Below are 17,386 nucleotides of genomic sequence, written 5' to 3' on the forward strand. Positions count from 1 at the left end.
TGAGTCTGTTCCCTGGTTTTTCAGAAACACACAGCAGTGCCATGGTAATTTAATGAGGAAGAACATGAGATTCAGCATTAGGTCAGAGGAAAAGATCCACACTCTTGTGTCCCTCCTACCAGCAGAGTGATTAGAAGGCATTGCTCAGCTTTGGAGAACATTCACGATGCCTTTTTGGGCATAGTAATGATCAATAATGTTCATTTTGTTGCAGAATATCACTAATCAAATTTTGCTCCTGCTAGAGGTTAAGGTGTCAGGATTTAAAACTTGTTGCTGCTTGTGGCRCAGTTTGAATTATCTGCAGCAAGTTCATTATCTCCCTGAGATTCTGAATGAAATTTTAGTGTATTTTATGCAGACAGAAAAAATATATGACTACTTGCCTGCTTGTAAATTGAATCTTTTGGCTGTGTACARAATCATTGATAATTCATGCATTTTAATTGGTATTTATGCATTTCTATATCTGGTAAGCTAAAAGCAGTATAAATTATGGCTAGCAACAGTTTACCAAAAGACYGAAGAGAATTAAAGAGATCATTTATTGTTAGTTTAATAGAACAAGAAAACTGAGAATATCATGTAGATAAATGGAGCAACAAATGGTTAATTACGGGGTTGATGGCTTAATCTAGCTTCTCATTTCACTGTGCTAGTTAGCACTAACTGTGAACCATCTGTCTGAGAGTTTAGCACTACCCCCACAAGTATTTCATTATGCAGTTTTAATATGCACTTTTGACAGAAATGGAAATGGGCTCCGATCAGTTTTCATGTCACACCAGGCTACGTAAGTTTTTGAGGCTGGAATACAAATCAGAGAACACAAATCCTTCCTCCCCTCTTCCAGAAGGCTTCTGCAGCCACCCTCTGCCTGGGAACGCAAATGCTGTGTTTACCTTTGCAGGGAAGGTGGGAAAGAAAACCAATAAACACAGTTCTCTATGTAACACTGGAGTTAGAAACTGCTCTGCGCTCGGCCTCTCTAAGAAAAAGAGAAACCATGGACATAATTTTCATAAGCTTCTGAAATAGGAGAATTATAAAATAATGGTTGGGGTTGGAARCAACCTGAAGGACCTTCCAGTTCCACCCCTGGCATGGGCAGGGACACCTCCCACTGTCCCAGGCTGCTCCCAGCCCCAATATCCAGCCTGGCCTTGGACACTGCCAGGGATCCAGGGGCAGCCACAGCTGCTCTGGGCATCCTGTGCCAGGGCCTCCCCACCCTCACCACCCAAAGCCAAGAGTTTCTTTCTGATATTTAATCTGAATCTCTYTTCTTTTAGTTTAAAGTGGTTACTTCTTGYTCTGTCAATATCTGCCYRTGTAAAAAGCTGCTCWCCCTKGCTTTTACAAGCCCTCATTTCAGYCTGTTYTCAAGACCTRTTCTTGTGTGCATCATCCAYCTGTGGCTCCTGTAGAGCTGRAAGGTRGYTTTAATCCCACTGGATAGGTCCAAATGAGAGTCCTTTTTGCCCACCTCCCAGGGAAAGCTTTGCTTTTGGTAGGACAGCCCAGCAGGCTGAGGTTTTGGAATGCCTGGACAGAGCAGCCAACAAGAGGGTGGGAAGGCACAGCTAAAGGTGCCACCATTCCTTGGCTTTGTGCTGCTGCTGATTCATGGTTGCAAGACCTGGAATGCCTCTGGGTGAATAGGCTTCATTTGATTTCATTTTATAAGAATGTGATTTATAAAACTCAGGGGRAAGCATGTGAGGAATTACARAGGGAGYTTGACCAAGACATCTGAATCAAATYGGAGAACAGATTGAGTTATTCCTTAGGCACGGAGAGGAAAGCTGCACCTCTGTGGCATCTATTCCAAAGACAAGTGCTGGAGGTCTAACGCTTTGAAAAGCTGATCAAACATCTCCATAGAAACATGGAATGTAAAGGATTGGAAGGGACCTTCAAGCTCATCCCATTCCAACCCCTCCCATGGGTAGGGACACCTTCCACAATCCCAGGTTGCTCCAGGCCCCATCCAACCTGGCCTTGAACACTTCCAGGCATCCACAATCTCCTTGGGCACCCTATTCCATCATTTCACCACCTTCACAGTAAAGACTTTAATCCTAATATCCAGCCTAAATTTCCCCCMTTTCAGTTCCTCTCCAGCCCCAGCTGCTGAAAAAAAATTTAGAAGTGGAAATGCTTAAGTGAAAGTGGTACTGCAGCACAGAAATGCTTCTGAAAGGGAAGTTCATGACTTCCTTGAAAACTTGTGTCTATATAGGGTCAGTGTATAGAAACATGTTATCAATGGGAAAAGGAAGAAACTGCTGTAAACTAGTCAGAAAGGAAAAAGGTSTCAATAAAAATATAATGCAGCATTCCTTCTGACCATGGCTAAGCTACTGGGTCTTAAACTGTTCTCATAACAAGGTCAAGGTGCAGAAATCCAGCAGAATATCTACTCCAGAAAAGGCATGGCAAAGGAGAAYGCAGAGATGTGTTTCTCCATCAATGGCATCTGATGGTCTGGAACCAGCACATCGTTCCTCCTCTGTCTTAGAATTATAATTATAAGGACCCACAACAAGCAAACTATTTTTGACTGCCCAAATAGAGGTGATTCTCACTAGGAGCTAGTGGTTTGTCAGCCAAGATAAAGGCAAGCACTGTACTTGTGTGAAAGGCAGGACATCAATTTGCATGTTCCACTCAAAATGCAAGATAAAAATGACACCTTACTTGTACGAACAAGGAAAGAAAGAAATCTGCCTGTGTGCTAGAGGAGAAAGAAAGGGGAGAAATGGGATGATGCAGCTGACTGGATGGATTATTTGGAAATAATTATTTGGTCCCACCCAGCGCAGAATGTCTCTGTCTGGCAGACAAATCTCCACCTTCCCTTGGATTCAGATTCCCACGTGGCAGAATCTGCAGGGGCCGAGGGCACATCCCAGGGACCAGAAAATACTGTGAGCACCAGGGCTTGTGCAGGGAAGGACAGTGAGATGTAACAGCAGAATCTGTGGTGAAATCACAGAATCCTTTAGCTGGAAAAGATGTCCAAGATCATTGAATCCACCCACTAACCCAGCACCACAGTGATCACTACTAAACCGTGTCCCACAAGGGTCCCACATCCAGAAGCCTTTTGAACACTTCCAGACGTGGTGATTCCACCATAAAGAACGCTTTACAGCACAGCTTTTGCCCTTGCTCTCTGCTTTCTTGACTCAATTCCTGCAGGGAAAAACCATGAGAAACCAAATAGAGAAAATGTAGGAAATGGAAAAAAACCAAGCCCCTGTGTGTGTTTGTCCTCTCTGCCAGGGGCTGAGAGGTGTCTGGTGCCCGGTGCGTTACCCTTTCCATGAACCAGTCCGGGCGCGTCCCCTTCCCRTCCGTGCGGATCCTCATCTTCCTCAGGGGTGCGATGTCGGCAATCTCCATGATGAAACTGTCCTCCTGGCCCCTCTCAAACCTGCAGGGATTGCAAGAACAGGGAGGTTTCCCGCTGCTCTGCAGCATCTCTGCGTCTCCGTCCCGTGCCACAGCCCTCGCCATGCCTACAGCCCCTAATTAAAAGTTTACGAGCGCTTTTAATTGGACTTGAGYTTTCCTGCGCTGCAAGCACCAGCTACTGTGCTCTTGGCAAGACACCTCAGTGCAGATTTGACAGGGATTCCTCCTTCCCTGGAAATCACAGCCCACCTGGAGCTGCTCCAGGCAGCCCGTAGAATATATTACCTCTGTTTGTAACCAGAACAATAGCGACTCACAGTCAGGCTTCGGCACATCGCCTCCCTCCTGGCAGCTGCCCACTTGCTTGCCCTTGGCTTGTTCCAGCTAGAAGGCAAAATAATTTTGCCTCATCGCCTTTCCCTGAGGTGCAGCACAAAACTTTTKCTGTGGAGAGGGGCATTTGTTGCTGCAGCTCAGTGAAACGCGGCATCAGGATTGCAGGTCAGAGCCCAGAGCCTGAGTTTGGTAAGCACAGGCAAATTGTGTTCGAATGGAGACAAAACCAGCCTCATTAATTTGTGGGATTTGGATTTACAAGCTCTCTGTGCCTCTGGTAAGAGCCAGGGAGGGTTTGTGTAACCTGTGTGAAAGATGTTCCCTGTGTGGCTGAGGGATGTGCAAGAACCACTCATCCAGAGCAATCAGCAGGAAGCAGGAGAAGGGAAAAATCAGCTAACATGTGCTTCCCAAAGAAGATTACATTGGCTAGRACTGCACCTTCCCTCCCCCTTGCCATAGCTGGTGCCAGGAGGAAAGCCTTTCTTTGGTGAAAGTGCTGCCTCAGGCTCCACGTTACTCTGCTCAGAGCAAGGATGTCTTCCAGTTTGCTTCCCAAACACTGTGGAGACCTACTCCAGTCTTGGAGCTGGAAATCCAAACCTTGCTAAGGAGAATGGCAGYCAGATCCAGGGGGTCTACCAAGCTCACGGTGACCCCTCTGCTGTTGAGATTCCTCCTTCATGCAAACTCCTCCTTTTGGGGGAATCACCTGACTGCACTGAAGGGTTTGGGAAGAGCCCTGCAAGCTTCGTGCATTGCCACAATGAAAACACTCCATAATGATGATATCTCATTCCTGGCAAGGCATGCAGCCTCCCACAGCTGTGCAGTGCCAGAATGTGGAGAAAAAACACCAACATTTTCTTTACCAACCTCTGTTCAGAWTACCCCCCGCAGGATGAATGTGATTACACTCATGCCATTATCTGAGCATGCATAGCTGCAGATGTTAGCAATAGGGGTTGGCTCAAGCCTCTCAGTTTTCATCCAGGCATTGCTTTCTCTGCACTCCCAGAGGCATTTGGACAGGSCATTTTGGTCCCAGTCCATTTCTAGTTATTAAGGGTTGTGTTTGCTCTTTGAAAAACTCCTTTTTCTTCTTATTCGTCTTTTTGCGGTACAGATACTGAGGCAGCCTGTCTCACTGTGAGAAATAGAATGTACTTTTGTCCCTGGACTGGATTGATTTCCACATCTATTTAAGGAAAAGGTGTGACCCTTCCAGTATGAATTATCCTGTGATCTTATGATCAGCTTTTATTACAATCGCTGTTACCTGCAAAGCTTCATAGAAATCTCTCACTCTGAGGMTTTCCAGGCTGAGCAACTCTAAACTAAAATGTCTGCTAGCAAAATAAAACATTATTTATCTTCAGTGAATGCCTTGTTTGAAGTTTGTAATGCTGATACTCACCTGCTACTTCCAAGAGGGAAGTACTAGAGGGAAGCGATTGCCAAAATGACAAACTGGGTGACCCAAAAGCTCTTTGCTATCCCTAATTTATATGAAAATGAATATAAACCTGAAAACAAATGGTGGAGGGAAGAAGTAGCCAGACAAGCTGACCGCTCTTACTCCCTTCTCAGGACACTGAAGCATTTATCTAAGGGATTTCATTAAGCTTTCCTACCCGTGCCTGCCCTTATAAATATTTCCCTTGCCCAGGGGTCTTGGCAATAACAGTAATGTAGCGAAAATTGCCTTAAATCTGTGGCAGGTTAGACAGACGGCTCTTGGTAATGCACTGAGCTGCTGAGAGTGAATTGGCACTGGATGGCCCCAATAAAGATGAAGTGCCTTTCACCATTTGGTTGCRGCAGCTCTCACCCATCCCTGAARGGTGGAAGGATCTCGGTGTGGCAARGAGCCAGGGAAGGCTGTGCTGTCAACAGCTGGGTGAAGGCTGGTGGCAGCGGTGTGGAAACGGACAGGATGTGAACGTGGGGACACGAATGTCCTCTGCAGAGGGTGCTGATGAGATGACAAGGGCTCTGTGCAGCCGGAGGTGTGACACAGAGCATCTCCAGCCAGCAGAGATGTGTCAGTGGAGCAGCACAGCATCCCGGGGATGTTAACATAATAATAGTTCTGCCTTGCACTTCCTTCTCCTTTACGCAGCCTCAATGATTTTTCAACACCTTTCACAGATCTTCTGCTGTCAGATGACAACTGAAACAACTAATAACACAGGGACTTTTCAATTTTCCTTTACTGCATTTTCATAGTCTTGTGTCAGAGATTGTCCAGCCCGCCCATGTAGAAAAATGGGATGGTTTTTTAGAGGCCACGGGGGTATGATTTGACTCATCAGATGCAGTAAGACTGCAACCCTGCTCCTGAGAGGCTGGAGATGTCTTGATCCCCTTTAGAGATTTTTGGCTGGCATACCCTGATGTGAAATCTGCTTCATTTCTGAATACAAACAGCAGTGGCTTATTTTCCCACCTACTAGAACTGAGTGCTAGCATTGAATCGGTGGAGCACACCCCAGTTTGGGCTCACCCAGGGTCTTGTGARGGGGATGTCACTGATGGCCACACTCTCTGGTAGCCCAGGGGTCTTGCTGCACATGTTAGAAGCTCCTTTGTGATGGGGGGCTGTGGATTTCTGCATGACTCAGCTGCGTTTCTCACAGGCATTTCAGTCAGCAGCACCTCTGCTGCATTTTTTTTTTTTTTTCACAACAAACAAGGCTCGTGCTCGTTACTAACCAAACACATGAAGCTCTCAATCTAAGCTGTGCTTGTCCAGACACCCACTCTGCTATGACAGCTTCGAGTACAACATCCCCCGAGCAAACACCTCTGTGCAAGGTGCTCCTTATCTTCAGTCACTCAGCCTCCCCTCAGCAAGCTGAGCTMCAGCCGTGGGGCCAAAAGCTCCCACCCTTGTGATGCTCTGCAGAGCTTTGCTGAATACAATCAGAGGTAGTAAATTAATTAAATTTAAGTGTGGTGAAGCCTGTTGCTAAAAGATGGTTCATTCTTGAGCATGCCACAGCTTTCTGTGCTAGGGAAGGTGCTAGGAAGGAGCAGGAGAGCACTGGGAAATGGATGAGTGGTGCCATGTGTRGGTTTTTTGGCTTACAGAAGCGCTGGAGCCAGACTAGGGTTTGTTAGCTGCTTTTGCTGAAGGAAACAGGAAATTTCACCTTTTTAGCAAAATCAGGGGTACAGCACAGCATTCTGTGCCACCACCCATCCATTTCCCACTGCTCTCCTGGGCAATGTACACAGTTGTTCTTGAAAACAATACAGGACTTCATATTTTTGTTATCTCTAAAGCCACTGAGGAGCAGTTTAAATAAAACTTGTACAAATGACAAAGGGTGGTTTTCTTGGCTATACAGTTCTCTCCTTTGCTTTGCTTGCTAAATATCTGACAGAAACACTTACMAGGGCCCAGGTCTGAATCTATAAAGTCAATGGGAACAAATGTTTGTGTTTCAGCAGGAGCATGATCAGAGCCCCAAGTGCTTCCTGACTTGACATTAGGATCTGTCATCACTCCACTTCCAAGCCACAAAAATTGCAAAATTTACTGTACCTGTCTCCATTTTTGTCCAGCAGCATCTCCTCGGTGGTGCCATTGGATCCGAAGACAGTCATGAAAATGCTGGCATCAGTACCGCCACTTTCAGTGTCTCCTGTGACAACTGTGACTTCGTAGAGGATCTGGAGAGGATTGGAAACAATCAGAAGGGCTCGTTCAAACAGCTGTCCCTATCTCATGTAAACAGTGCCACAGTCTTTTCTGGACATCTAGTTCCTTGCCAGAAAAGCTTGAAACRCAACTTCTTGGCTCCTCTCTGCACCATTGTTTTCAGAGGCAAAGTTAGAGATCAAAACTGACTACAGSACTGTCCATCTGTGACTCTTTCTGCAGATTTTCTCAGCCTAGATAGAGACACATTAATTGTGACAACATCTGAATGATGGAATCACTGAATGGATTGGGTTGGAAGGGGCATTTAAAAGTCATCCAGTGCCACTCCTTGCCATGGGCAGGGACACCTTCCACTGTCCCAGGCTGCTCCCAGCCCCAATGTCCAGCCTGGCCTTGGACACTGCCAGGGATCCAGGGGCAGCCACAGCTGCTCTGGAGAAATCATACCAGGGTTTTATCACCCTCAGTGTAAAAAATTTCTTCTTTTATCTGATCCAAGTCAATCCTCCCTTAGTTTAAACCCATTATCCCTTATCCCATTGCAACACCGGTGATGGAGCCCTCTTAAGCTGCTCCTTGACTGGAGTCACAACCATCACACCAAAGCTGAGTGTCCAACTCTCTGCTACTGATATCTCTGCCTGGTCACCTCCAGCACCCCAGACCCGTGTACTGCACCAAACTCTTGCTAATTWAAAAAAAAAAAAAGTCCACCATAAAAACAATTATTTCTTTTTCTTGGCCTCAGAATGTTTGCCCCAAAAGCTCAGTGTTCATCTGCACAAAATTTATTCCAGTATCAGTAACACTTTGGAGGTTTTTACATTAGAACACTCCCTGTGGCACAAAAATTCAGCTGYTCTRTWCTGAAAGGGAAYGGTCACTGCTGCATCAGATGCAGARTCCTSCCAGATAMTGCRTGCACTGAAGGCATGCCAGTTTGTGAAAAGATGTTTTTTGTATTTTTCACCATACTAGCCTATTTTTGTTCTTTTCTCCTGACATGGGAACAATAAGACTTAGAATACATATGTCAAAAATGTGCAAGTCCCAGTGGCTGTCAGGAGTTTTAAGACTTCTAGGMCACTTAGATGCTTTCAAGATCATTGCTATGGTGGCAAGACTGCTGGATTTAAGAYGTGGAAGAATATCAAGAAACAGCCCCCAAAAAATGTATTTCAAATAGTGCACTACTAGGCCAGTTATGTTGGCCTGAGTTTTGGCTGTCACATAAATAAGCAGTGCAAAGAAAGAACATAATAGAAAAAGAAAATATTTTTGACATTTGTTTGAACCTGAGTAACCTGCTCATCACATATTGATCCACACATGTTTTAAATCTTAGCAATGCATCCTATTTTTTATAGGAAGGAGAAGAAAAACTCTTTTACCAATGCATTAAAGGCTTTTAATGGCTGTGGTGGACTTTGAGTAATTTCTCTAAGCATGAGAAGGCAAATACTCAATTTAAAGCAAAAGGGGGGAATATCAAGCCAAGAAGAAAATTAAATGGGTACACATAGCTGTACAAAAGCCAAGCAAAAGACAAATAAAAAAAGTATTAATCTTGCCAATGATGCTAAACCTATCAGTTGTCTTTGAACTCTTAAAAATCCTATAAGACTCTCTTTCTAACTACAGCTATTTACGAGGGAACAGTCCCAAATTCCCTCAACTASGAGGCTGATCAGAACGTCAAATGCTCATTTCTGATTTCACATCCCAAGCATCTCCCCAGATTTCCTTCAAATCTCTCAAGTCAAGTTTCTGGCCCAGCATCACAGGAAAAAAATTGTAGTTCGATGTGCATTTTTTTGGCATGCCTATGAAAATAAATATTCAGGATTGTGCTTTTAAAGGAAGACTGAACATAAGTCTTCATTAACATCCACTTTAATCTATGGGCAAGCCATCAGCTCACCGATAGGAGTCTGGAAACCTCATCCAGGAGGATAAATGACAGATGGGACATTTTTATGAGATTGGCTTTAACCTTGGTGTTAAGTCTGAGGCAGGTTTTTGTACCCTTTTGGGTCAATTCACCACTGAAATCTGCATTGATTTGGTGAATCCTTCACGAATCATAAAAAATGTTATCAAGTTTTTGCATGTCTGGGGGACAAGAAAGATTTCAGGAGATCTTTAGCTTGGGAATYGAGAGCAACATAATGAAAAAATAATGTACTATGAAAGTGTAACCTGACTGTAAATACAAGTACATCTATAGAGATTTTAAATTACCACACAGGTATTTAAACACAGTGTTATTGTCACATTCATCCAGACTGTTATTTCTGCTATAAATGTAACATCCCGAATCGGCATAGCTCGGCTTTCCAATTTGTACTTGTTTGAAATATGGCACAGYAGACATTACTTCAAAATTCATGTATATGAGTGAAAAGACTGTAGAGTTTTACTCTCACTGATTCAACTTTAATCAGTTATTCTCACCAAAGMTCAGTCTTACAAATGTTTTCATGTTTCAACAACTTCCAGTAAGTTTTACTTGCCCTATCCCCCATGAGAAAATGTGGTATGTAGCTGCAGCATGGAGAGATTAAAATAATTAGGATATTTCCACTGCTCTAATCTGATGAATTTGGAGTCTCCCCTCACCTTGAAGCTGTCCCACTCCATGGGTACCGATGGGTGACAAGATGAGGTGTGTCCTACCTGYCCTGCCCTTTCTTCTCCAGCCAGCYTTTCTAAACAGTGCCCTAAACTGATTCAGATCCTAAACCATGCGTAAGGATTTTGCCAATAAAATAACACAGGAAAGGAAAGCAAAGAGAAGGCTCAAGCCACCTGCAGGAATCTGTCAGCAGAGGTCCCTGAAGCAGCTGCAGGCACAGAGTGAGCCCGGCGCCTACCTTGACCCCCACGTTGACACATTCTGCGTCCAGGATGTTGAGGACTCGCGAGGTGAGCCCGTCCCCCATGTCTCTGGCCAGCCAGCACTTGCAGACRAAGTTGTACATGACGCCTTTGGTGGGCACGACGATGGTGAGCCCTTCCATCAGCCAGCAGCTCTCGGGGGTAGCGCCGTCGTGCCCCACCTGCGAGAGTCRCAGAGGAGTCACACCTTCTGGGAAAGGGAATTTCTCTGCTCCAGGGTGATCCACCCCGCAGTGAGGGACTCAGAGTGCACCCACAACATCACAACAAACCATTCCCACGGGGAATGGGGGGAACTCTGAAACAGTGCCACTGCCACAGGCAAGGGAGYTCAGGTCAGCAAGTGCTGTGCATGAGGGAAGGACAGTCTCAAAAAAACCAAGGTAGACTGGACTGACCTACCAAAAACATGTCCAGTCCCTTGCACTCCTGCTCCTGCCCCATTGACCTCTACCTGCTCATTTGCAGCTGGCACCAGACACATTTCTCCACCTTTACAAGCCTTTCCTCTTCWGTCACCACTCTTGGAAGTGATTTTTTGAACCAAGAGGAAAGATGCAGCTCAGCAAACACCCACATGTATTATTACAAGCGCTTCCCTGACAAATCCCCATATGAGTGAACTGTCTGTGTGAGGCTGTTCCTCTGCTTCCCATCTCCTCAGACTGCAAAAGCTCTGTCTCTGCACAGGAGACAACAGACGGAGCTTGCATCTGTAGCTGGTTGATTTTCAAGGACCACCTCCTCCAGGCTCAAGAATGATCAGTCCTGGAGACCAGGAAGCCACACAAGGATGGCCACAAGCCTGCATGGATGAAGAAAAAAGGAGTTCCTGAAAAAAATTTTAAGTGGAAAAAGGAAGAATAGGAGAGATGGCAGTAGGGGCAGAGRCCCTGGAGAAATATGGAGACATTGCACAAGTGTGCAAAAATGAGTTTATGGAAGCCAGAGCCCACCTGGAGCTGAATCTGGCAAAAGTCATTGTTCCTGCAGGTGTATCAGCACCAAATTGATGCTGACAGTGTARATTTCTCCAAGAAGTTGGGCAGTTCAGCCTGGGGCAGACTTGGAAGCAAAATTATGTATCCAGGCTGATGTATGAACTTTGGTCAGACAGTCATTCCTATGAACTACCTGTCCATAAAAGACCTACCTGCACTTCATTGTTTTCAGAGAAAGTGTTAGGAAAATTAGATCCTTTTTTCTCAAAAACAACTGTTTTTTTTTGCTTTTAAATTATTAGGATATTTAGGGAGGCTCAGAAAGCAATTTTTAATAACAGATTCATCCAGGGTGATGTATCTGTGGTATTTATTTTTTCCCAAAAAACAAGTGATCTTTTCTGTCTGATGGTCTCAGCCATCACTGCTATTAGGAGTATTATTGCTGTACTAATGTCTGTGCAGCTGCAGAAAATTAGAGATAACCACCAGGGAAATTCAAGTCTACAATGGATGCATTAATCCTCCAGTTCTTGGGGTGTGAGGTGAATGGGAATGTAACACTTGCCTTCCCATTCCTCTCCACCACCTTGGCTGAACTCCTCCAAGCCCAAAGCCCCTTGGAGGTGCAGTCTCTGCTGTRGGATGGAATGGACGAGGCAGTGGGGAAAATTCAGGGCCATGGTTTTGCAGTGAAGCAGGGACAAAGCAGCTGGAGGGAAAATCCCAATGAGCCTAGCAAAATTTGCTGGTCTTTTGGGTTCATTGCACAACCCCAMCGGCCCAAATAATAGAATATGAAGGAGTTTTGTCTGGAAGGGACTTTAAAACCCATCTCATTTTAACCCTCCTGCCACTGGCAGGGGCACCTTCCACTGTCCTATTGCCAGAGTGATTTTTCCCTATTTCCTTTTATGTATTTATGCCCTTCCCATTTTTTTCCCTACCCTTTTCCACATCTAGAAGAGCCCACACATTACAGAGCTACAAGTCCCAGGGGGCACAATGTCTCTGTCCTGTCTTAGTTCTTTCTGGAAACCAAAGTTGAAACCAAAGTCTTCAAAACACGTTTTCATAAACAAGTACAGCTGGTACCAAGGGTGGGGGGCTCCAGAGAAAGGGCTTGACCTGGGGGGAATTTCATCACCACTTGTCCTCCTAATTGATGCTTTTTATCAATTGTGCTAATTTCCTAAAATCAATCAAACTGTATTCACCCCTGTGGAGTGGGGCTTTTGTGRATATTCTTCMATGACTGCYCCTGGAGCTCYAATAAATGCCCACTTTTATATCACCCCCTGTACTAAAATCATCTCGAGTTTAATTTCTAGGTTGAAAACAATCCCAGGTTGGTTCAATCCCCCTCCAGCCTGGCTTTGGCACACYTCCAGGGRTGGRATATCCACAGCTTSCCTGGGCAAAGCATAATTCCAAGACATTGTTTGGTACCACATTTTCAGAGCAAACCTTAACTTTTCTGCTATCAGCTACAGGGCAGAAGGAAACAAACTGTGCATCCAGCTGCCTTGGGGAACCTATCCACAATAAGAATTACAAGGACCTCAAGAACAATGTAAATTCTGGGACAAATTCAATCAGTGTCAGCCAAGTCTTCCTTATGGCTGGATTTTAGGAACAGAGTTTTGGATTTGACTTTCAAATCCAGACAAATGTTTAGGCAGACCATGCCAACACRGTGAATAATCTCAATCCACTGCCACACCAGCAGCACAGCCTGGATGTGCATATCAATATCACAAGAAGTGTTTCGGGCTGAGATGTTTGAACTAAATTAGAATGACAGAATTTTAAAGGCAGGTAGATTTTTGGGTGGTTTGAAAACCTTTGTAACTTGTTCCTACAGTCCTCAAGGGACTGCACATCATTGAGAGTGAGATGCACAGTTTATATTGAACAGCTCACCATCACATAGAAACTGAGCACAATGGCAGAGGGAAAAGGTGAGGGAATTTTTGTGTAAAGAAAGCCCAGAGAATATGGAGAGACCTGAGGGTCAGGTCCYCAGTTACTGAAGAAGTGGACTTGCAACATTTGCATGTCCTTGATTTTTCTCTGTGCTCTTGATGGAGAAAGGTTTTGAAGCAGAAGAGGTTTATAAAAGCAAACCAATGCAGGTCTCTCYAGACATACCTGTGTCTCTCTGCAGCAATGACAGTCCAGGAACAGAAACACTTTCATTCATTAGGAGAAGAAATATTAAAGCTTGTTTTAAAAACACTAGCATGAAGTGTCTACACCAAATAACTTRTGCTATTTATTTTCACATCGGCGTRTCTGCTAAAGTAGAGCAGTAGTAAATATTATATCTGTAGGCWTGCACGACAGGAATAAACGATCTCCTTTCAAATTACTGTGTGTTCCACTATTTCTGCTTTCAGTGGACTGTATTTCTAGCAGGAGCATAATACCCAACCAGAAGTGGCATCACGCAGCCCTGCTAAATGRTGCAGTGTGCTGCTCGGGGTGTACAGGGTGCTCCTGGAACTTAACCCTCACACCGTGCTATTCTCACACGTTCAGAACTTTTCACCTTCCACACAAACAGACAAATGCCAGATCCAAGAACGAGCTGTTCCTCACTTTTCACCAAGTGGATAACTAGCAATTTTCTGCAATGTCCCCGAAACACTGCAATTTTCTAGAAGGAAAATGCGGACTGATGCCATGGCAACCGCGGCAGACTAGCACATCGATGTCATYGCTGGTCCAAAAGAAGGGACCTCCCAGGCTGAGGGCACTGTGTGGAGAAGGCAGAAGGCCAGGAGCAGGTGGCTCCTTCAGCTGTGAGCTGGGGAGTTACAAACCAGAAGGGAGAAGGGAGCCAGAGGTGAGGCAGCAGGMTGGTGAGATCACTGAGTACAGGGGTGAAAGAGCAGCAGGAGAACATCACCAGCTTGAAAGATATATGTTATTTCTTTTTCTTGCTCTCTACATTTGATTTGCAGCTTTTTATCTTCTTTTCCCTTTGTATTCCTTTWCAAATTAATTTTTGCCTCACCTTCGCCTATTTCAAAGTGTCTTCTCCTACTTTCTTCTATTTTCTACCCATTCCCTACCCTACTCACGGTTCCTTTTCCAGCATCCCTTGCTATTTCTTTCTTCACGCTGCTCTCCCTGTTTCTCTGACACTGAGGGGTGATCCTGTCATTTTCCYTCCTCTCTGTCTCACTCCATGGCTGTTTCCATGTGTGCACAGCCCAGAAGAGAAGGATTGGTACACTTGCTTCACTGTCAAAATTTGACCTCGAGATGGGCTAGATAGAAAGTGCCACTAATACACATAATAACCAGGCACTTGGAGTGCATTAAGATAATGGCTTGATAATAAACTCGAGTCTGATACAGAGATTTCTCAAAATGTCAGAATTCATTGCTTGAGTGAAAGGTAGTGCGAGTGACTCAGTCCCTGAGCTATGACAACAGGACGTACAGATGCAAAGGTTTTTTTATTAGTTAGGATTTCTCTCTCTCTTGTCTCTTTCCAATTATACCAGCACACACATAGACAGATAGGTTTGCTTCCACAGAGGGCATGGGGTAGAAATAAAATTAAACAGGCTGCTGGAATCCTCAAGTGCTGTGGGTTTCAGTACTTGAGGGGCTGGAGCAAGATTTCAGGAGGTGGAACTGCCATATGAAACAAGAATGATGTACACAAACACTCTGGAATATTCATGTGAAGTTTAAGCCCAGTGATGGAAAGTCTATGCAAATTGTGTCTCCCTGAGCCATAGCAGAAAAAATGGTTCCTGTACCGAAATCTATTTGCACACATTACTTACAAATTATGATTAATTTTCTTCTCTAACCCTGTGTCCTCCAAGCTGTGAAAACAATTTCCATGTTTAGCTAGGAAATTATACAAGATGTGTTTTGCACAATTTATGGAACCCAATTGGAAGCAGTGAAAGAAATCAGCCAGGAAAAAGACCGATGAACAAGTGTATCCGGCATCTGGCAATAGGAGAGAAGAAAAAGAAAAGGAAAAGAAAAAATAAATAGGAAAAAGAAAAAAGGGAAAGGGAAAGGAAAAGGAAAAGGAAGAGGAAGAGGAAGAGGAAGAGGAAGAGGAAGAGGAAAAGGAAAAGGAAAAGGAAAAGGAAAAGGAAAAGGAAAAGGAAAAGGAAAAGGAAAAGNAGGAAAAGGAAAAGGAAAAGGAAAAGGAAAAGGAAAAGGAAAAGGAAAAGGAAAAGGAAAAGGAAAAGGAAAAGGAAAAGGAAAAGGAAAAGGAAAAGGAGTGCCAGGGATGGGACAAAACTGGGACATGTCATAACTTCTTTACAATTCACAATTTCCCTCTGCCTCAGGATGATCCCGGTTTTGTGCGAAGTAAAGCGTGCTTCTTGACAGGTTCAGACACATGCGAAATCTCATCAGCACAGTCCTGTTTACACACATTTTAGACCCAAGAGCCTTTCCTTCTCAGCTAAGAATAACAGAACCATGTGCTTTCTTTGGCCACGTACTCCACACGCCCCCAGCACCCGCTCTGTGTTCACAGCATACCTCCACTCTTTTGATCTCCCCAACATCCAGGCCCCAAACTGAGAAATTCTCCACAGAGCCATCTGCRAACTCGTCCTTTCCTTCTGGGAGATCCAGCCACAGCCTCTGGGTCTGCACGTTCTGAGGGCCCATGATGATGACGAAGACGCGGCTGTCGGTGCTGGAGTCGTACTCGGTGCCCGTCATGACGGTGATGTGGTACGGGATCACTGTGGCAGAGAGAGGTTTGCTCGTCACAAAACCCAAGCACTTGTGTGAGACTTGAGAAAACCAGGGGCTCATCCCATCAGAGGGAGCAGCTGGGAGCGCCAAATGGGTTCACATCCCATTGAATTCATTTGGAGAAGTAATAACTTCATGCTTTGTTGGGCTACAAGGGTGCTCTGGAGACTGCTTTCCCATGGCACGCTTGGGACTGAATTCTGCAAGGGTTAATTTCCCCAGACATCCCTACTGGCTGCAAGGAGGTTATAAGTCCAGATTTCTTCCCTAATGGATGACAGAACAGCAAAAGGCTTGAATCCTTATTGACACCAAGAGACCTTCCTRAAGATGAGTCTGAGCACCTAAATCTTAAACAGCCTATTAGGCCAAAGTGATCTTACACTCCCCGTTCAATAAAGACAAATAAATCTGAGCTGACTCCAAGGTAAGCCATCACCGGCTGAATGTCCCAGAACAACCACAAATGCTCTCCTTTGTGCCTCATTCAAGGATTGCTGTGATCTATGGGGCAGCTCAGGGTTTCAGCATCCCTGTGCAAATCCAGACAGAACAGAACAATCCTCTTATTAAAGGTAAGTCACTCAATAATTCTARGCGTTGCATAATAATTTTGGTTGGGGGAAAAGCCTTCAGGGCAAGGCTTGGTAGAAGAGGAGGTGGTTTTTCTGTGGTTTTCAGAAATTTCAGTTCAGCTGTTAAAAGGGAGGAAGTGCCAGACTGCTTTTCAAGGGCTTTCCAAAAGCTCTTTTGGGTAAGCCGAGCAGGCGGTGCAGAATTAGTCGCTGAATACTCGTTTGATTTCTCAGAACATTTGTGCAGGGCTGTTCAAACAGTTCTGACAAGACTCAGAGCTCTGAAACTTGCTTCGTCACAGACTCGAAGCAGCCTGGCTTCATCATCACTTTTCTGGTTTAAAAAAAAAGAAGGGTTTATAAATTGACAAAAAAAAAACCCAAAAACTTGGCTGGTTTTCAATTTACCCAAGATTGACAYCTAATTTGGCTTTATGATGACTAACAATATTTTTGAGGTGGGGGTTGTGCTAGAAATTCACATCAGACTCAGAATACCTGTGCAACATTAGGAAAGGCATGAGTTCATGATTATCAAATCTGTCCTTACCTCTGGACAGAGCAGAACGGAAAAAGATTCATTCAGCCCCAATTTGAGGATTTTGTGTACCAACACAAAATGAGCTGATGATTAGGCAAGATTTATTCTCCCATTTATGGTATAATTTACATTCTACTGGGTGCATCAGCACAATGACACGCAATGAATTTAGCAGCAAGAAGGGTTTAGCTGTAGTCAAGGCAGATTTCATAAGAATATATCAAGAGGTCGTGTGTAGGACACACTTTTAAATTAA

General features: G+C 44.6%; 1 protein-coding gene across 1 annotated transcript in view; it reads right to left on the reverse strand.

Moving 5' to 3' along the window:
- Positions 1–17,386, reverse strand: part of LOXHD1 (lipoxygenase homology PLAT domains 1) — a 148,504-nt gene that overhangs the window by 29,663 nt on the left and 101,455 nt on the right. Inside the window, exons 32-35 of the mRNA XM_057367815.1 lie at positions 15,793–16,001; positions 10,300–10,485; positions 7,307–7,434; positions 3,322–3,439 (exon numbers count right to left, since the gene is read on the reverse strand). Coding sequence (XP_057223798.1) covers positions 3,322–3,439; positions 7,307–7,434; positions 10,300–10,485; positions 15,793–16,001 — 641 coding nt within the window. The remainder of the gene's footprint in view (positions 1–3,321; positions 3,440–7,306; positions 7,435–10,299; positions 10,486–15,792; positions 16,002–17,386) is intronic.

Source organism: Malurus melanocephalus, unplaced genomic scaffold, assembly GCF_030028575.1.
Source record: "Malurus melanocephalus ecotype Western Australia unplaced genomic scaffold, MMel_1.1 scaffold_85, whole genome shotgun sequence".
Classification (NCBI taxonomy): Eukaryota; Metazoa; Chordata; class Aves; order Passeriformes; family Maluridae; genus Malurus; species Malurus melanocephalus.